This window comes from Sinohyriopsis cumingii, chromosome 15 (genome assembly GCF_028554795.1).
Source record: "Sinohyriopsis cumingii isolate HCF-2022 chromosome 15, ASM2855479v2, whole genome shotgun sequence".
Lineage (NCBI taxonomy): Eukaryota > Metazoa > Mollusca > Bivalvia > Unionida > Unionidae > Sinohyriopsis > Sinohyriopsis cumingii.
Window position 1 is genome coordinate 93,477,485 of NC_142975.1, and position 21,839 is coordinate 93,499,323.

The 21,839-nt window shown below is 37.1% G+C and overlaps 1 protein-coding gene across 1 annotated transcript in view; it reads right to left on the bottom strand.

Moving 5' to 3' along the window:
* The window catches only part of LOC149782327 (uncharacterized), a 101,464-nt gene extending 80,164 nt beyond the window's left edge, over positions 1–21,300 (bottom strand). Inside the window, exons 1-5 of the mRNA XM_089935114.1 lie at positions 20,852–21,300; positions 16,765–16,787; positions 10,056–10,059; positions 5,715–6,233; positions 21–259 (exon numbers count right to left, since the gene is read on the bottom strand). Of these exons, the coding sequence (XP_089791240.1) occupies positions 21–259; positions 5,715–6,233; positions 10,056–10,059; positions 16,765–16,787; positions 20,852–21,143 (1,077 nt within the window). The 5' untranslated portion in view covers positions 21,144–21,300. The remainder of the gene's footprint in view (positions 1–20; positions 260–5,714; positions 6,234–10,055; positions 10,060–16,764; positions 16,788–20,851) is intronic.
* Positions 21,301–21,839: the final 539 nt, after the last annotated feature.

Here is a 21,839-nt window from a genome sequence, read left to right on the forward strand (position 1 = left end):
GGAGCATGCGAAGCGCTTACAATAAAAATGCTGCTCATTCGCAACACTTCCATTATGAAAGCCTCGGTGTAAACCAGTTTCTGCTTATCCTGCATTGATGGAAGTCTTTCAGTTCCAACGCTTGCTTTGATTTCCTCAAAGATCCCACTTTGGATATCGGGTCTTGTTGCCAGGTAGAATGAAGCCCATGTGACTGCGGTAGATGTCGTCTCCGTTCCCGCAATAAATAGATCCATTACTATAGCCGCTAAATATTCTTCTGAAAGACAAACATAAAAAGAAATTATGTTCCCTTTTACAAGTATGTTTATATGTCAGAAATTACTCATCTATCGCCAAAGCCACGTAGTCCTGAAAACATTGGAAAGGTATGTTCGTTTGTAATATGTATCGACGATAAGTTGTTCATTTTGTATTTTCATCAATATACAACTTATAAAAATCTGATAGTGTATGGATGAATTTTCACACATAAATCCTTGTCTATATCAATACGTTCAGAGATCGGCTTATTTATAAAGGAATCATTTCGCTGTTTCGAGATTAATCTGCACTGACAGGTGAGATAGCCTGTAAGAGATGTTTATTGGTGTGGACCCCTCTGCGCCCTCCACCTATGGATAAGATGACAAGCTATGATGGATCGTTAGTCCGAAAGATTTAAAGAATTGTATGTCTGCATGTTTACCCAACAGAGTATGTCCTTGTGTGTCTTACTGAAATAACCAAAATAAATTTAGAACATTTTGAAATTATTTTTGTGATTAATGATCTAACTACTGTTCAGGACCATATGTTGTTTCATAAGGTTTGTACTTTCATGGTGCTTTTCGATGCCTTGCTGCTTTACTTAGTGATCCTTACCAGGGGTTAATGTAATTCCTCTGTATGCTATATGCGTGATGCTATAATGTAGTGTAATTATATTCATGTGAACATGTAAGGATTAACTTAAAAGAAAGGATCAAATTAGTATAATAGTGATTTTTATTTGTTTATTAGGAGACCTATCTACAAAAATGTAATATTAAATCTTGCTAGAAGGGCCCAGGATCCAAATGTGGATTTGTCATTTTGCAAGCTCAATAATGGCCTCGGCCATATCTGTTTCCAAAATAGAGGTCGATCCCTTCATCCCTATGCCTCGTATCCCTATCTAAATATTATATGTTGCTATAATAGACAACAAAAAAAAAAAAAAAAAAAAAAAAAAGAAAAGAAAAGGAAAATTAAAAACAAAAATGGAAATAACAACAAAACAAGAAACCAGAATAAAAGGGTGCTATGTTAGATTAGGGGTTTACCAGAGAAGCATGGCTTGTTTTCAATACACTGAGTTAATATAGGCTTAGGTTCCATACTCTTCAACGACGGGTCAGCGCCTGTTATAATAGGTAACTGAAGATCTTGACCCATAACGGTTCGTAACAAAGTCGGCCAATTACAGAATCACCTAATGCAAATTAAATAATGAAATCTGCACATTAAATACTTGCTCCATTACCGAGTTGGCTCACAACAAATTCGGTCTTACCATTGATCTTGTATATCATTGTAACACTTATTGGTACTGAAAAATAAATCGCAAACAATGTTCATTTCGGACCAAAGTTTCAAGTCGCGATCATTGAATTTACTCTTGTATGCCTTCGACACATGTGATTATGCAAATTTGATGGGTTTCATTAAGCGCGAGAACAATCGCCTTCTTTTGTAAATGTGCATTTTGAGTACAAACAAAACAAAATGAATCGGCATTTCATCTTCGCAAAAATCGATATACATCCTGTCCTCCTCCTCTCCCTTTCGCAAAAAATGAAATGACCATATCAATGCAGCCATAAGTACTGACTATTGTGTGGAGGGTTCAAGAGTAGTAAGTGCAAAGCAGTATACATATGCTTGTGGTTCCTATAACTCATTCCAACACAGCTTGTAATACAGATTATATCATTTTGGTACCAAAATTTCGGTCTCCATGACAGTTATACTAACTTTGTTTACTCAGTGATGTATTTTGGTCGGAACTGGAAATATAAACACAGTTTTTTTTTTTACAGCTTACTTGATATTCAGCCTTTGATTGAGAATAATTCAGACCTTTAGTCTTTATTTTAACAATTAAAAGATAACTGGTATCAATTGGCCTAGGAAATATGTACGTTTAAACACTACATCATTATAACTTCTGTAAATCGTTCATTCAAAATGTTTGATTATATTCATGACGATTAGTACACTCTTTTCCGGCAATGCAAGTTTTGATAGGATTATCACCTGATTAAAGATCAATAAAGCGGAAAAAATAAATGTGGTAATATTCATAATTTCCATTTTAATGTTAAAAATAAAACGTTCTAAACATTCTCACGGTTGTATCAGTGTCTAATTCTTTGATATTGATCATTGAAATAAAAAGTAAAAATATCGCATGCTTCGATTGTTTTGTCAACTGTATACTCTTGGAGTGAATTAATTTGAATATTAACTTTGTCATGTAGGCGCATGTACTTAGATTAAATTAAATAATACTTGTTGTTCAAGAATGAAACATATTTACATCTTTACCAAATCCAATCCAGATTGTTAAATACTTAACACCTTAAATATCATCAGAAAAAACGTGGACACGAAAAATGTTCACCTTATTTATAGGTTACTGCATTTGAATGGAAAAATATGAACGAGTTTTTGGAATGGAAATACTGCACGACCTTGGAAATACATTATATCCATCCGACAAAACGAGTTAATTTTTTTCCCATACAAATGATTGATTGTATTTACGTCGCGTCCGCCCAGCAGAGCATGTGCGACGGTAATGCAGTAACCTTTTTATTATAAGCTTAAGAAAAATTATTCTACCTAATGCTTAATTATATTTTTAAAAAATCACTATACGAAACAATGTAACTGAATGTATGACGCATTCCAAACTAAATACACAAGCGCATATTCATCATTGCACAACACCCACATTATTACTGCGCACATAACTCCGCCCAGATAAATTGGACTTAGTCGCGCGCTCGACACAACTTTCGGAAGAAAATGGCGTGTCTAGTTAAAATTGAAATTTGGAGTCATATTGTGAATGAATGCGCAATGCAACAACTTTTCCATTTGAATGAAGAGATTTTGGTGGGTTTTTTTTTTTTTTTTTTTTTGATTCTACGAAATTTCCTGATTATGGACTGGTATTATATGTAAAATTCCACATTAAACACATGAGATTGAAGAAGTGAGTGAGAAGCGTGTTGACATCTGCGAATATGTTTCTGTTTCGGTCATTGAATGTTTGAAATCATAACGTGGAAAAAATATGAAGTCTTTCAACTGCAATTATCAAAACAACGCTGTGGAATCTAATGTTTACTTCATTTTGAGGGCAGTAAGGAGGATGTAAATGTACTTACATTCGAAATTACAGTATAATGTCGAAATTTGTAATCAAGATTGAGAACCTATGACATGGCTCGTGTAATTCAGATATACAGAACTATGAAAGTACATTTCGAGGAAATTCAGGATGTAAAACTGTAAGTATATTTTTTTTTGCCATTCTTATCACCAGCTAAGAAAGACAGAATATGACTTGTCACTTGTATGTTAATTGTAAAGACCCTTTCTTCCGTGTGTTGTATAATGTAGCTAGCCTAAATCCAAAACATTGTATCAACAAATTTATCGCGGAATGTGCCAAAGCAGCTGGTATGTGGCAGTGCACGAAACATCTGTTTTAGTTCATTCAGAAACAAATTTAAACCAACGTAAAGCGCCTCTTTCGCGAGTGTACATGATTTGCTTACAAATCAAAAGTGCATGCCTCTGCGTCCATTGTTTGTTTACAACAGAAAGTAGTTCCTTTAAGCATGTAAATGCTATATGTGTATTGGCACGCGAGTTCAGTATCGGGTAATACTGAACGATTCTGACAATGTAAAGTTAACGGAGAAAATATGAGCATATAATAATGGCTTTTAGAACACCTCATTTTGGTTCAAAGAAAGAGGACGTCGACAACTTACGGCTGATATTTAATTTACAGAATACGGATTGTAAGTGCGACAATAATCAGATTCACGCATGTGAACACGTGTTTACAATCACAAGAAGATGAGGAGACACGTGTTACATTCTACTCAGTTAACAACAAGCATAGCGACAGGAAAAAGTCAGTTTCAAAATTTTTATTATACAGAATATAAATTAATTAATTCTGGGTCGATTTGGGTAGGCCGAGTTCGTTATTGGCCTAGAACGTGAATGCACCGAGCAGTCCCGAATTGTTATTATACAATGCCTCAGAATACGTATGAATATTCATTAAGGTATAATTTCTCATTGTTCGTTTGCTGGCTCTGGCTTAATGAATATTCATATGTATTCTGAAGCATTGTATTATAACAATTCGGGACCGCTATGTGCATTGAAGAGTCGGCCCATTCACGTTCTAGTTCAATAACGAACACGGCAACCCGAATCGACCCAGTTTAATTAATGTATATTCTGTGTAATGAAAATTTTGAAACTGCCTTTGTCCTGTCGCTATGCTTGTTGTTAACTGAGTAGAATGTAACACGTGTCTCCTCATCTTCTTGTGATTGTAAACACGTGTTCACATGCGTGAATCTGATTACTGACGCACTTACCATCCGATTTATGTAAATTAAATATCAGCTGTAGGTAATCGACATCCTGTTTTCATTGACCCAAAATAAGGTGATATAAGAGTCCACAGGATGAACAGTTTTCGTCTTGGCATTTTTCTGACGATATTTAAGGTGTCAAGCATTCAACAATCAGGATGGAATTAGTTTGGTAAAGTTGTAAATATTTTTCATTGTAGAACAACAAGTATCATTTAATTTAATCTTAGTACATGCGACAAATTTAACACACATTAATTCACTCCAAGAGTACACAGTTGATAAAACAATCGAAACATGCGATATTTTTACTTCTTATTTCAGTGATCAATCGTAAATGAATTAGTCACTGACACAACCGTGAGAATGTTTAGCGACCTTAAATTTTTAACATTACAATGCAAATTATATTTATTACAGGGGCCCCGTGACCCAGTGGTCTAAAGAGCTCCCCGTCACGGATCACTGCCGTCTCACCCCTGTCTGTGTGGGTTCGAGTCTCTGGCTCGGCCAATTTGGATATGTGTGAAAGCTTACCGGTAGCTTCTCGTTGGTCGGTGGTGCTTTCCGGGCTTTTCCCGGTTCTTCCTACACCATTAATACTGGCCACCATGTATAGCCTATCGTGTGCTGGAAAATGGCGTTAAACTCTACAACAACAACAACAACAACAACAATAACAGCCCCCAACGCTGAATTCCTTCGGGCGCCCATGAACAAGCATGAAAGATAGAACAGGTATCATTAATGGATTTGACATCTGAGTGTTCTTCTTCATGCACTAGCATATATAATTAATCTTTTAATTATAACTCCTTCTCCGAAAGGGAAATGTTTCTCTTAATATGGACAACTAGTAATGGATACCACCACCTTCGAATAAAGAACACCTACTTATAAAGGACGATGTTCTGGAAATAAAACTATTCTGGTACATAAATGGTATTGTTCCTACTAAGAAGTACACCTGGTCGTATAGGACAAAGGTTATTAATTTATACTGTTATTTTATTTTTTTAAATTGACAGTAACATTTTTTTGATTAAATATTAAATATTTCCTTACTTGTAAAAATATTCTTTTCTCCGTCGCTCTGTTTCTTCATTTCTGATATAAAAGCATCGATAAAATCATCGATATTTCCTTCATGGAATTTGTTCATGTGTTCCTCAATGAGTTCATTCACAAAGTCTTTGACCACTTGAATTTTTCGACTTAGGTTTTTGATCCCAAAAAAATCTCCTGGGACAAATCTTAATACGGGCATGAACATAACTGGAGATCCAGCTGAGACGTAATGTAGAAAGGAATTCAATCCATCCATAAGTGTTTTAAACCTAGGATCATCGTGGCTAAAATGGCCACCGAAAACGAGATGCGAAATCACATTTCCGACACTTGTCTGAATAGGGGCCATCATTTGGAACGGCTCTTGCTTGAATCCTTCTATTTCAGATAGAAAGAACTTCACTTCCGTGTGAATTTTCTCTTCAAGCTTGGACTTTCCAAGTCCAAAATTTCTAAATGTCACGAGAATGAATTTCCTTTGGTTCTTCCATACGTCTCCAGAAACTGCTATGATACCTGTAAAACAATCAAGCAATAACTACTCTTTGAGCTTTTGTTTGATAAACAAATGTTGTATATGTCTGTACAGAAGACAACCATATCTAACAAACCGAAATATTCCGTCTCCTCGGGTTTCCTTACTAAGGTTTGAAATTTAGAAACAAACAAATTTACTGTTTAAATTAACTGAAAATTATCTGAATAATTTTTTAAGGTTATACAAGCTGGGTAGTAATCTCAATAGATTGAAGAACTACCACAATTACCCCAAATAACTCATTTTACCAATTTATAAAAACTATTTATAGGATATTCATAAGAAGTTATCAGATATGAATGAAATGTTTTAACAAACAAAGAAGCAACAATACAAAAACCCAGAAAATAAACATATTCTGGTGAACTTAAGTACTTTGGATGTGAAATATTTTTTTTTTCCACACAAAGTACACAAGCGTCATATTTTTATGTACTACCTTGTTTTCCTAAGGATGTAAGAGAGTATTATCGATTTTATTTACTTATAATTTTACTTCTACATTTACATTTACTGTATATATTCGTTTATAGATTGGATCTAACCTCACACTGCTCAGACCCAGACCTGCGGTCAAATATTGCGACAACGGAGAGGGATCTGTGCACTTTTTAGAAGTGCAAGATCAAGAAGCAACATAGATTCTTATATACCTGTGCGTTATGTGATGGAAATTCGGATCTAGGCTATTTGCAGTTTGTCTGATTGATATGCGAGCCAATACGCTAATATATGCTGAGTACTTTTCAGTATCTCTTCATACGGAAGAGAGACAATAACGTGAACGGTCAGCATAAACACTGGGATTTATTTGCTTCATGATATTTCTGGAAAATGTAATACAAAAGTCACATAAATATTGTAAACATGTCCATAATATATCTTATATAATTACTGCTGTTTCGTAGAAGATCATTGGCCCATCATTTTCTTCATTATATACACATTTGATATTATTGCTAATCTGGTGATTGCTAATCATGTTCAATCCATTTTTCTATACCGCATACCCAAACCTGAAGTGTTTTACGAATTTCATTGACGTCTGTACATCGATATTTTTCAATTTACAGAATCGAACATGAAAAACTCCTAGTTTGTTTTGAATTCCATTTATACGGTATACTGTACATGCTAAACATAGGGAAGGCACAAAGGATTTTCCACATAATAAGTCCAAAACCCAGAAGCGTTTTGTTCAGAGTCCGGGTAAACTAATCCGATTGATATTGGATATGAATATGTCTTGGTCTAAAAGCCTGTACGTATATCTATATTATGTATTTTGTGTTCACTCCGTCGACTCGAAACAAAGCACGCATGCTGTTTCCTGTATTTTGGTCACATACAAAAACGTTCGTCACTTGAGAAATTACATTTTAACGCTATCCAAGTTAATGGCTTTGAATCCGATGCATGCTATAGTATTTAAAATCACTTCAGTACACTGTTTTGCAGGTTTATTAAATAAATATTGTGTTGAATCTTCGTTTGATATAAATACATTTGTGCTTTTTCTGAATGAAATTGATGATATTTGTCGGATAATGGATAGTCTTTCTTTCCAAAACTCAATCGTCGCATACTTTCTATTTTTCCTGTCAAATCTTCCAAAAGCTTTTTGAGCGTTGTTCTCAAATCATTCAACAGCTATAATTTGTTGCTCGCCAAGGCTCCCAAAAGGTATGTTTTTGTACTCATTTTTTTCCAGTAATAAAATCCACTATATATATATATCAATATATATATCAATATATGTATATATATATATACATATATATATATATATATATATATATATATATATATATATATATATATATATATATATATATATATATATATATATAAATGTACATATATGTATATATATGTTTGTATATATATATATATATATATATATATATATATATATATATATATATATATATATATATATATATATATATATATATGTATATAATGTTGACTTGATTACAAACTAAAAGGGTACTTTAAGATTTCTTATAGGTTTAGCCAATGTTGCATTATAGATTTATATGTTTAGAACTTATTGCATTATTGGTTTATATGTTTAGATGCTATTGCGTTTTATGTTTATATGTTTAGACACTGTTGCAGTATAGGTTTATATGTTTAGACACTGTTGTATTATAGGTTTATATGTTTAGACACTGTTACAGTATATGTTTATATGTGTAGACACTGTTGCTTTTTAGGTTTATAAGTTTAAACACTGTTTCAGTATAGGTTTATATGTTTAGACAATATTGTATTATAGGTTTATATATTTAGACACTATTGCATTATAGGTTTATATGTCTAGACACTATTGCATTATAAATTTATAGGTTTAGACAATGTTGCAGTATAGGTTTATATGTTTAGACACTGTTGCATTATTTATATCTGCATTAGTCTCCAGGCACTTTAAAAATGTTGATATTTACTCGTGAGCTAGGAATTCTCAAAAGGATAGATTGGAAAACGTAAGTTTTTTTTCACGTAAAAAGAAATAAGAAATTTATCTAACCTGTACGAAGAATCTACGGCCACAACATGAGTATGATTTTGTCTCTATTAATAATGTAAACGTACGTGGCCGTGTGGTCTAATTGTTAAGTCCAGGTTGCCGATCTTTAAATCAAACATGGGTCGCATATTACCCATATATTAAGTCTTATCCAAGTTTTATTGAAGAACTGAGCACCAATATCCACGACACGAAGAGGTAACTATATATATATATATATATATATATATATATATATATATATATATATATATATATATATATATATATATATATATATACAATAAACTGGCAGCGAACAGTGCACAACTAGTATCTGGCTAGTTCGTTGTCGTTGCATCTTAATTAATCCCTGTGACACGAGATCCCTTGCTGAATCCAGTGCACTGGAAAGGACTGTAGTTCGCGATATAATTAAATTGTATGTTTTATATATATTGAGAGTGCATCACATAGGTCTTCTTCTCTTCCTCAACTTTCTTCTGACTTCTGGACCGTAAATGAGGACTCGCTTCAGACAACCGTGTCTCCATACATAAATAATTATTTTGTAAATGCTTATATCGGTGATCCGGATGATTGTCCATGATGATTTCGCTATACATGGGTAAGTAGGTGTGCAACAGCATCGACGATACGAGGGCAGATAATTCAACATTAGTTCACAAAGTCAACACAGGCATACTTCCAGACCAGACCGATTTTAATTGGCATTTAGTGGATATTCTATCTTCTTCCCAAGAATTTGTTCCGATATTTGCACCTTCGACACCTTCTCCTTCCTTACCACACGTCAAAGATTTTAAACAGAGACAGAAAGAAGAATTTGAAAAATTGTACGGTAGCAGAAATAAGTAGAACAAACATTTCTACTTCAACATCAATAGCGAGAAGAAGAAGAAGCAGGAAGTGAACGGCAGGAATAAGAGGAATCAGTAGTGAAGAAAGAAAAACCTAAGAGAGAAGAAGAACAGTGAAAGCCAAACGGTGACGCTACTTTTATACAGTTTGGCAGCATTAAGGAGTCTGAAACAAATGTATCACACTTTCTTAATACGACCCAATAGAAAACGATCTTTCCGACCCAAACAGCCCAACCCTGATATATCCACCCTAGTGATTTATACAATATCACTGACTTGTTCAAAGTCCAGAAAAAGGCCTTGGCCGTGGCAAACGGATAAGGGAGTTAAAGTTGATTACGTCCCATTCCTGAGTGTTTGTTTTAAAAAGTAGTCACCCAACGGTTCTTTTCAAGGCCACTCACCTCTCTTGAATAGACATGGTATTCATTTTGCCAAAATCATTTAGAACTCAAAATCCTTATTTTGCCTATGATAAATGTGTGTGAATGCGTGAGTGCAGTTCCTTATTTAAAAAAGCCAAACAAACAGACAATAACGTTTTCTGTCTGGTGTATTCTGGTGCAAAATTTGCAATCCAATTCACAAAACAACACTTGAAAAAGTTCATAGACTTCTTCTGCATCTTTGTTCACTTTCTCCTATTTGAATTTCATCACTTTCATAGGTTTTTCGCCTCTTCTTCCTAACGTTCGTCTCGTCTTTTTTTCTTCTCTTTTGTTTGTTGTCTTGCTGGAGTTGTCATGGTTCTTCATTTTGGGAGGGTACCTCTTCCTTTTCTTGTTCAGAACTCCTCTCTTCCTCTTGCTCCTGTTGTTTCTTAGGGTTTTCTGAAGACCAATGTCCTTTATCTTGACAATGATAACAGGTATCTTGACTTTTGTCTCTTCTGACACCTGTATTGCTTTTTGACGATCTGGACATTATGTAGACCAATGCCCTCTCTTTTTACAAATATTGCATGTATCTTGATTTTTATCTTGAAAGGAGGGGAAGGAAACCGTCGGGTTGTCTGTAGAAACCTTTCGTATGACACCTCTTAAAGCTCTGATCAGAAGTTCGATTTGTGTTGGCTCTTCCATCGCTCTGGTAGGATCGAGAGTGAAATGAGTACTGGTAAGGAAGACATGGACCCTTTATATATGAAAGACACTAGTCGGACATTGATATAGGGACTCAAAGCGTTTAAAATGTAGTCATATGACCTTCTGCAGTCAAGATGGAACGAGCGCATTTTTTCGTGGAGAAAGGAGAAGAAAGTTACAGGCAGAAACGTGATGTATCGCCTGGCGCAGTAGCTGAGGTCTTGGCTCAAATTCACAACACGGATTTTTAAGATGACATGATTAAGCTCGAATCCAGACCCAGAGAGTCTACACCCAACCAAAGTCCACCACAGCCACCAGTAAAGCCTTTAAAGTACTAACACATTCGAGCGACGGAAAAGTGCTTGTATACGACATTTTGAACATCGGCCTACACGTACGCGGTGAAGTTTAAAGTTTTAGTCCGACGTACCGCTGCAGAAAGCAGAAGAGGTCATCGGCGATATATGGGATTTTTTGTTAACCACACTGAAACAGCAACGTGAAGCTACCTTTTCGTCACGACAGTTTGCAGTTCCCCGTTTGGATCGAGTTTATCAGCCCAGCAGAATTAACTCCTTTCAAATTAATGTCAAGATTCAACACGTGCAACAATCACCGATGGAAAAGCGATACTGTTAAAGACCCACGTGTCTCTTCCCAAAGGAACCGGACAACACAAATTGTTGTTATTGGTGGACGACCTTCTCTGCATCAAGACTAGTCTTGCTCAAATTAACAATATTCAACACCGGGTGTGTTTACTCTGTGGCATCGTGGTTGGACGAACGTATGCCGACCAGAACGACAAGGCATAATGTAAAAGATATGGGAGAACATTCGAGATCAAACCGAGCCAAACAACAAAGAGAAGCAGAAGAACTGTTACAGCAAGCAGGACAATCCAAAGACTCCCGGTTGCATTCCAGAAAGGCAAAAATAGCCAGAAGTCTTGGCTCCATTCTAAACCTTGAAAGTGCATCCTCAAGAAGTGCGGAGACCTCTGTTGTTTCGTAGCAAACATTTCGCGATGAACGTTTCGATGCCATTACCCGTATCACCGCATTCCTTGGATACAGCTATTATTATGAAAAATGTGACTATGGCTATAGCAAGCGAGAGCAACACCAGCATTGCATATCGAAATGTTCAGGATATTTGGCCTGTCAATCCTGTCTGGACGAAGGAAATGAATGAGTGCTTTGTACTGCTTGTCAGCGCACTTTTATCAGCCCTGCCTGTTACAAACAACCTCTAAAGTAGCGCGGTTCACATAAGAAAATTGCTTGTCAACTGCTGAGATTGTGTCCTACTTGTGGACAAGGAATACGTATCAATAGTGCTACATTTAAACATACCATTGCAAGCAAGAGGAAGAAGATGACAACAAGAAGAAAGGGAATCTCCTCTTTTCGATTTCGAAAGCATGCAAGAGACGGCATTCACTTCCTGATTTCTGTGTGGCTCATCCAAGATGCGAGAAGTGCATACAAGAGCCTCTCTCTTTTCATTTCATTCAGAGTAACATGATTCCTGGAGGACGTGAAAAAATATTTAAGGGAACTAACACGCTATCCGATTTCTCCCGGTGGATCTTAGACCCCATCGACAAGATGCGGAGCCAATAGGACATCCAACATTATGGAGATTGTCATCACCATGCCACGGTAATGTCTCACAATTTATCGGGCTATGATGGATAATTTCTTTTGAGATACTATACGGAATAAAGTACCGAAAGTCATAAAGTGACTTTGGATGGAGCCAAAAAAACGTTTGGAATGACATAAATGGCCAAGGGCTATTTCAGCACGTTTTCAATACCGAAGCCAATCAACACACTGTTATACCCCATTTACCCGAGGCTCACAACTACGACCCCGACAACATGCGCAGCAAACAACGAGAAGCTTTCTATGCTTGGTACTATATTCACGCCTCGAACCCCATCGGCTTTCTGGAAGAATTGTGAGAGTAATGTTATTCCGACGTAGAAATGTTTCGGTGTTGCTGTGGGAAGTTTCTAAAACTGTTCATTGAACACGGAGGGATCGATCCATTCAAGGAAGCCAGCACCATTGCAAAGTCGAGAGATGGTCACAATACAAGTGAAACGCAATGAAGAATTGCATCCGTTACATCACCAAAGTTTAAACCACTGGTACGTGAATACTCTACGAGGACTGATTCAGATGAACGTGTGCCAGCGATCAGACATTCTTAAACTGGACGTGGCAAGAAGGATTGTTTTGTTGTGGCTCATTTTTTTTACTACAAGGTAGTCATACTGAACGAATTCCAGAAGAAGAGTTAGATGATTACCAAAATCTTTTACACGATATAAGCTTAGTTCAACAGGGAAATTTTGAGCAGAGTGTGATGTGCAAGTTAGTGTCTAAACCATTTAGATTTGACACCAGAGTACAATCATCTCTCCGTAGAAAGTACACATATTGTCTCCAACAAAAGGAGGTATAAAAGTGGCCTACCATGACACATCTTTATCAGTGGTGATGCAACATATTCCGTTAAGGAAATCAATCAGAGTATTCAAACGGTTGAGGATTACCAACATTTATTACGAGAGCTGTGTCCATTGAATTGGGGCGACGTGTGGTGTGTCTCTTAGTCACGTGCCTTCTGTGATTTCATTTAACACCTGATTCATCGTTGGCTCGGTACGTTCTCTACTGTACCAAACATAAAACATGATGGTGTTTCCTTTAAATGTCCTCGAGAAACTCGTTTTGTTACAAGCTTGGTGCTTTCATTTACAAACTTCACCACCTCTGAAGAAATGTTTCTTCGTGAAATTTTAGTCCCTCCGGATGCTTACGGAGATGTGTGTATAGTTTATGACTCAATCTCACTGAAAGAAATGTACGTGACTGGAAAAGTTGAGGTTTAGAGGATTGGACAAAATAAGTGGTTTACACTGGACGATATATGTGTTAGACATTCAAAGAAAAATGTGAACTTAAAGTGTCCAGTAAAAAAAAGTAACTTTTTAACATGTGTCAGTGATAGTGTCAGAAGAAGAAGAACCCGACACCGAGGACAACCACTCCCTTCAGGACAGGACGGTCTTTGACATTCCCGAAAGACCTTTCTGGGAGGACCCTGTGTGACTCTCCACAATGTAGAGACTGTAAGAACATTACACACTGACCCATACGTTGGTCATCAAAAGCATGTGATTTGTATATATTCCACTGTGCTCGCCTTGATATGAATTTTGTCGCTGTACTTCATCCTTTGGCTTTTATGTATTTTTGTCTTTCGTGTTGTTCCATTTTAAACATGTTGTGAAAAAACGTGTCCTGAAAAAGTATAAAAACTCTTGCCTTGTTTGTCTTCGTGTCACAAGTGACATTCCCTGCAGAATGGATACCTCTGCTGTCTCGCCCCCCCCCCTTCCTCCACTTTCAGAGTCATCGACGAACACTTATATCGTGCCAGTTGGGAGGCCTTGTATCTTCGCCATCCCTTAATATATTAATTGCCGGACATAGTGGTTCAGGTAAAACCGAATTCGTCAAACGTTTCATCGAATATAAACATCATTTGATCGATCGTCCAACTCAGCGAATCGTGTGGTGTTACAAAGAGTGCTAATCGGCGTAGAGTCTCATGCGAGAAAGTCAAGCCGGTTCCGTCGTGTTTGTGGAGGGCATTCCTCGCGAAGACGACGAGATTGTGTCTGACACCAGTCAAACACATATGGTCATCTTCGACGACATGATAGGACAAGACGGAGAATAGATCAAACTTTGGTTTACGCACAAAGGGAATCATCGTAATGCCAGTGTCACTAACATCACACAAAATGTGTTTCAACAAAGTAAAGCCCATCGAACCATCAATCTCAATGCTTATTATGCGGTTTTGATTAAAAAAGCCTTAGAGATAAACAGCGAGTGCAAATCTTATCCAAACAGTTAGGAACGCCTTGGCTGACTCGTGCGTATGACGATGCCACTCAAACCAAACACGCCCATTTCACCCGTGGATTTAAAACCCACCACCCCGAGATCTGGGACAAAATAGTCCGTTCCCCAATTGGGAAATCACGGTGAAACTCCATTGTCGAAAACGATTTATCAGTTACGTATCAAGTGTACCGAGGAGTCGCTCAACACCGAGGAGATGGTTTATTGGATATGATAAAATCGGCCTTTCGTTCAGAGGTCTCCGTTTTGAAACCGATGGTGACACTAGGATTGCACGCCTTGAAAGAAGCCGAATTGACACACGTCAAAGAAGTTTTCAAAAGTTTCATCATCGATAAACAGAAACCCCCAAAAAAGCTTACTTGAAAGCAGGCAAGCTTAAAATGGGCAAAGACATTTTGGGTCAACGAAAACTCCAATAAATGGCATGGACAGTGCAGAGTCAGGCAGTTCTGCTACCCTGATGCCACAGCAAGGACAAGACAGAAAGAGACGACGTAGACACCCTTTTAGGGGCCTTCACACCCTCAGAGCTAAAAAAAGCTAAGAAAAGAAGAACTGTCAGAGACTTTGATTACAAAATACAAATCACGGGGAGAAATAAAGAAAGGAAGAAAATGATGCACCGAGAGTATTGCGTCTGTTCCATGTCGGAACTGGATATGTTTGCCATGCCTCCTTAAATGGAACATTCGCGGAAAATCCTTTTGAGTGTCAGCACTACAATGAGTCCAAGAATGAAGTCAGTCGAGATGACAGAAAACCTTGTGTACGTAACCTTTCGAACCTGACTATAGTGACTATAAGAAGAAATACTTGAGATCGTACTTAACCTTTGTACGAAGCCACGGGACAGTTAGGGACCAACACCAGTAACGGTATTACGTATGAGGATTATGCAGAAGGTTACACTTTGTGATCCTTTGATTTTGCTCCAGACCAAGGCAGCGACGAGGGACGTTTTTATCCTATAAAGAAGCAGTGTTGCATCAGTTATATAAAGACTTGCTTGATCATTTCTCTCCTCCTTTGCTGGTTCCCGAGATCCGTCACATCGATCCTCTCTTGTCTTAGAGAGACGAAGCGAAGAAACGGTTACTTGTCATAGATTTTCAAGCGAACGGTTCAGATTCAATTGATGACTTATAAGTGCCTGTATAAAAAATCAACAAGACCAAAATGGATACCTGGGAATATTATTATATCTTGAACCTCAGTTCGGACATTGCTTCTTGGAATCCTGTCATGTGTGCTAAAGATGAACTGCCTCATCGCAAGCCTCAAGACCATGAAGATTATGTCATCAACATTGATGACAATAATCTCCTAGGAACCCACTGGACAGACGTATACGTTCCCCGTGATGGTTGTGTGGAGTATTTCGATCCGTATGGATTGCCACCTTTCGAAGACGACATCATAGACTTTATGATAAGAAATGCCCAGACGATACGAATCAATAATGTAAAATTACAAGGCAGAGATTTCATAGTGTGTGTACAATATTGTGTGTATTTTCTTCATCAGCGCAGTCTTGTATATTCATTAGAACATTTAGTGACTTATTTTGATCGTCACTCTTCTAGAAACGATGACAAAGTATATCGTTGGATTTGTGACCATGATGGCTATCTTTTGTCTTTATTTAGCGTACATCGTTGATCCAATGCATTCCATTCGTGGAAATCTCACTTCACTTCACAACATTGTCAACCTTGCACAAAATAATTTGTTTGCTTTATTGTTGATTGCTAACTGAAGGTCATTTGAATAAAAATGTTGTGTTTAAAAACAAACTGTGTATGTCTTTTGATATTTTAAAAATATACATGGTCTTTGACTTCTCTCTATCCCTCATCCTGAAATCAACAATCATAGCGTTCCGACCAAACAAAAAATAATAGAATTGTAGGGATTATTTCTATGGTGTCCTCGCTAGAGCGATAAAACGCGAAGCAGTCTCTAATCTAACTATCCATTGTTGACTCATCCTCCTATGAATATGTGTCTAACACTAGCCAAGCGGAACGAAGCTTACGTGAATTTACATCGTGTCAGGCAAAGCCTGATACCCAAACCTGAAGAGAGAGAATGTCAGAATCTTGAAAGTGACCGACGACCTGATTGGAGAGCTCTTCAGAGAAGAAATCAAGAAAGAAAATGAAGAATGGACGGAGAAGTACAGACTTCATAAGCAAAGAGAACAGAGAGAACAGCAGCAGCAACACTAGTAACCAGACAGAGGATTTGGCGACTGCCATGTAGACGAGAAAGAGTTCTGCTTTTCTTTCCGAAGAATCCGGCCCTATCCTGCGAAAAAGCTTGCCGCCAGAACGTGGAAGCAATCTTATACGACAAACGATTGACATAACTTCAGGTTGACTTCAAACAGCTCTTTTCAGGGCTACCTAATACTCTAGAAAAGAGATACTAGTTGAATTTCCAATTGTAGTTAAAAAATAGAACTGTGTCAACAGGCACTTCATTTTTTTTTGTTATATGTTAAAATAATAGAAGTGTGCCTATAAGCAATTCATTTCTTTGTTTTATGTAAAAACAGAAGTGTGTCGATAAGCAGCTCGTTTACGTAGCTTGTCAAAATATAGTCTGTCAGGTTTTGTTTGTAGTTAGTATTTGTAATTAAAAAAGTGAGTGAGTGTTTCTTTAAGGTCCGCACATTCCCTGTTATTGTGGGTTTGTAAGTTTTGCTAACAGGGGATGTTCTCCTTCACGTCCGCGCTTCACAAATATAACGCGAAAACATTCGTCACTCTGGCATCCCGTCATTGATTCGTGAACTACAAAGAATGAGTAACATAATTGCAAAATTGCTTGAACTCCAAGTGCAACTAGAATATGCCAGGCGCTTCTTGGATGTGCTTGCCATGGAGGCAATCAAGGAAATTGCAAGATTCGAAGAGGGAGGAAGAGGAGAGAAAAAAGAAAAGGATAAGGAAAATATAATACTTCCTCACCTCATGCTAAGGCCTCGGTATGAGGTCAAGCTTGGGGTGAGGACGCCTCCACAACCTGTACGACGGCAGCTACAGCCACATCCACAACTTCCATAGCAGTCACAACAATCACTACAACTAGTACCAGCTGGTGGAGTAATAGAAGGAATTTGAAGAAGAAAAGCAAAGTTATTTTCTGGGCCACTAATTTGCCTCGTAAAGACTGGCTTTTTTGCCTATTTTTTTTTAAAAAGTGTTATACATGTGTTTACCTAAAACACCACTTATTCAGGTCATCCACTTGCCACTTTGTTGCCAATAGCTAGTAGCGTGACGTCACCCACCTGTTCGTTTACCTCCTTGTCCCTACAAATGCCCGATACTTGTTTTTGTTCCTCATTAGTTCCAACCATGTTAAAATTCCACATGTTCAACTTCCATTGTCCCTATACATCCTGTCCCTATATCGCCCCAGGGTATATTTTAATCGTAAGTCACATTCTCCCTATAAATCTTGGGGGATTTTAATAATAAGTCGACTTGTCCCTATATAGCCCCCATTAACTACTGATGTCACAATGAAAGCTAATCATACTGATAAACAAATTCGTTAAACCATCGATTGTGACGATCACACTCGACGCGCTCTTTCGTTGACCCAAGTTTAGTTTATGGCTACAGTTCTAAAGGTCCATAGTGATAGATAATTTTCGTCTGGAACATTCGTGGTGAAATTTCATGTGCAGACCAATTAATAATCTGGATCGAATAGATTTTGTTTACATAAAATTATTGTTAAATTTTAAAATAACAATTTATATTTAATTTAAAATGAGTAAATGTTCATACATGACCCATGTGACTTGTATTACAGGCATAATCAATATTTAATACCAATAATATTATCGTATCGATTAGATACCTTTTAATTCGTACTCAACGATTTGAATGTAGGTTCGTGGGTAAACGGCACCCACCTATTTGCCTCCATGCATCAGTCCATATTCCATCACGTCTACACATACATCAAAACGCAATGATGCAACCGTGCTATCGGACACACTCTCATGGCATCCTAGTAATACAGTCGACTCCACTTAACTGCACATCGGTTAACTGCACGATCCAGAGAACTGCACATAGTCACGCCGGTCCCGTTTTTTCCCAATGCTTTTCAATGGGAACAAATTTCGGATAACTGCACTTCGCTTAAATGCACACTCGGGATAATAGCACGATACATTTTCTGCCCGTGGCACATTATTCAATACAATTTTACTCTAGTTAACTGCACAATGTATAGTCAAGATCAGTTATTGCCAATCCACTACAGTAGAGCTTCAAAGAAGTCAACATTTAAGCCGGTAAATGCGACTTCGTAAATAACTGACATGTAAAGGACGCCATAGGTGGTAGATATGGTAGATACGTGTATATCCCCGCCCACCAAGGAGCAATAGCGTGGGGAACAATCATAGTACAGCATGGGAAACATTGCTCTAAACCGTGATTTCAACTATAGACAATCATCGGATGTTCAACCTTGAATTTATGAGCGTTTATTTTACAGTCTAAAATGACTAGTCGCAAGTGTAAATCCCTGACGTTAGTTCAAAGGTTTGAGTTCATAAAATGCGTTGTGAACAACATAAGTCATGCCTCTGTTGCACTTGAGTTCGGTTTTGGTCACAGTGTGATTTCGCGAATCCACAAGAACAAGGAGAAGGTCATTGAAGACTGACAAAGTAACAGCAATCCTTCTCAGAAGCGCAGACGAGGTGGCAAGTCCGAAGATGTTGAAGAAGCGCTGTTACAATGGTTTGCTCAAGCTCGCAGTCGACAGATTCCGATAAGTGGACGACTGTTTCTTGAAACAGCTAATCAATTGGCTAATTATTCGGGTTTGCATGATTTCTAAGCTACAAATGGATGGTTGAAAAGATGTAAAATGCACAACGGAATTCAATTTAAACGACAACACGGTGAAAAACAGGATGCAGACGTCTTTGGAGCTGTAAGATGGGTAATTGAAGTTCTACGAGAAATCGTTAAAGACTACCAACCAAAAGACATCTTCAATGCCGATGAAACTGGGTTGTACTGGCGTGCGTTACCTGATGAGACTTTTGTCTTTCAAAGGAGCATAAGCACCGGGATGTAAGATTGCCAAAGATCGTTTGACAATTTTGTTTGCATGCAATATGGATGGTAGCGAAAAATTAAATGCCTTGGTGATTGGCAAAAGCAAATCCCCTCTATGTTTTAAGAATTTGAAAAAGCTGCCCGTACAGTACATATAATTCTCATGTATCTACACAATCATACCGGAACAATACGAAATAAATCGAGGTATATAAGATTTAATTACATTGAATTACAAATATATATATTGAACTAGTCCGTAAATTACCTTACATTCCAAGCAAAATATTCTTAATATTTCACTGGAGAGAAATAATTTCATTACCGCGCTGATCACAAGAGAATCGTGAAAATCGAAGTTATTCTTAGATGCTGACTTGGTAAAAAATGTAAAAATGCCCATTTCCCGATACAGACGAATCCAGTCCAACTCAAGTAAGGCACGAATTATTATTTTTTCTTAAAGTGCTATTTTACTTTGAATTGTGAATGAGAGTTATTTGTTTATATTTCCTGTAGCACCAAGTGATTTATATACAGTTCAAATCCAAACAAAGCGTGAATTGTTTGTTCTTGATGTGCAATTTAACTTAGATTTTCTGTGTGAATAATCACAAGACGCGGAAAACATAAACGGCAAACCGCGGACATAACTCGTGATCCCTAAGAAAATGTTATTTCAATATGTTATAAAGAATAAACTTTCCTTGACACTCGTGAAAATCCCGAGTTTTCACCAACTCGATGAAATGTGTTATTCTGTCCTTACACACACACACACACACACACACACACACATATATATATATATATATATATATATATATATATATATATATATATATATATATATATATAGAGAGAGAGAGAGAGAGAGGGAGAGACAGACAGACAGAGAGAGACAGAGAGAGACCTGTTAGTGTATGCATCTAGCTTTCAATGAATCAAACAATATATCTATCTATCTATCTATCTATCTATCTATCGAGAGAGAGAGAGAGACCTTTTCCGCCATTAAGAATTATTGTCGGAAGTATGGCAGCTGGTCTGTCCGAAAATTCTACCCCACGTTTGATGAAGAGCTCTCTTATGGCGTCATAACCACAGACGACAATCGTTGGAATGGGTCCCAGGTACAATTTGTAGATGTCACCATATCTCTTTTGTAGCCTTCTTAGACATATTCTTAAATCGGGGTCGGCAGTCAGCTCCATCACATTACCCACCAGAGGTATCCAGGCGGGCCCTGGGGGCATTTTGCCATGATAGCGATTTCTAAAGAATAAGATTGCGAGAAAACTAACAACAAGGAATCCAATTGATGTGGAAAGTATATCAAGTCCAAAGAGAAGTGATGACATTGTACTGATACTCCAATGTTAATTTACAACCAAGACAATTCGAACAGATCCGAGTTACACAATGAATTAAATAGGTGAGGTTTGTATTATTTAAGCTGCAAATATCTTCACAATCTTAAATTCACAACATATATCTCTAATGACATTCACCATTACATCGAACTGAACAACTTGACTAACTCGAAGTTACAAATCGTCTGCTGCGTACCGTAGCAACACTGACTTATATACGAAATGGTAATGTACAGTCAGCAATTCTGGTCAGTCCATGACATTGATTGCACCTATGTGCACATGCCTGTCGAACAAAAAGTGGGACGCATTGTTGTTGGAATGTTTATATTATAGATTAGTTGTTAACGCCAGTCTTTAGTAAAACAAATTTAGAAACAGCATTAATAAACCGTGCATTCCTAATTATATTATCCATTTTTAACCAACAATTTAGTTTAGGAAGGTAGTGTGGTTAATATTGCTGTTTTTTGCTTTTCTCTAAATATCGAAGATACTTTTATAAACAAAAATAACCGCAACGTTTTGTAACATTTATATAATAATAATGATACTAATAATAATAACTTTATTTGAAGAGGGTAACACAATTAGCTGAAGTACAAATCTATCATATAAAGGAATGTATTTATTCTAACAGCATCTCTCTAGCCATTGGGATATTGGGTTTGGAAGAAAGAAATA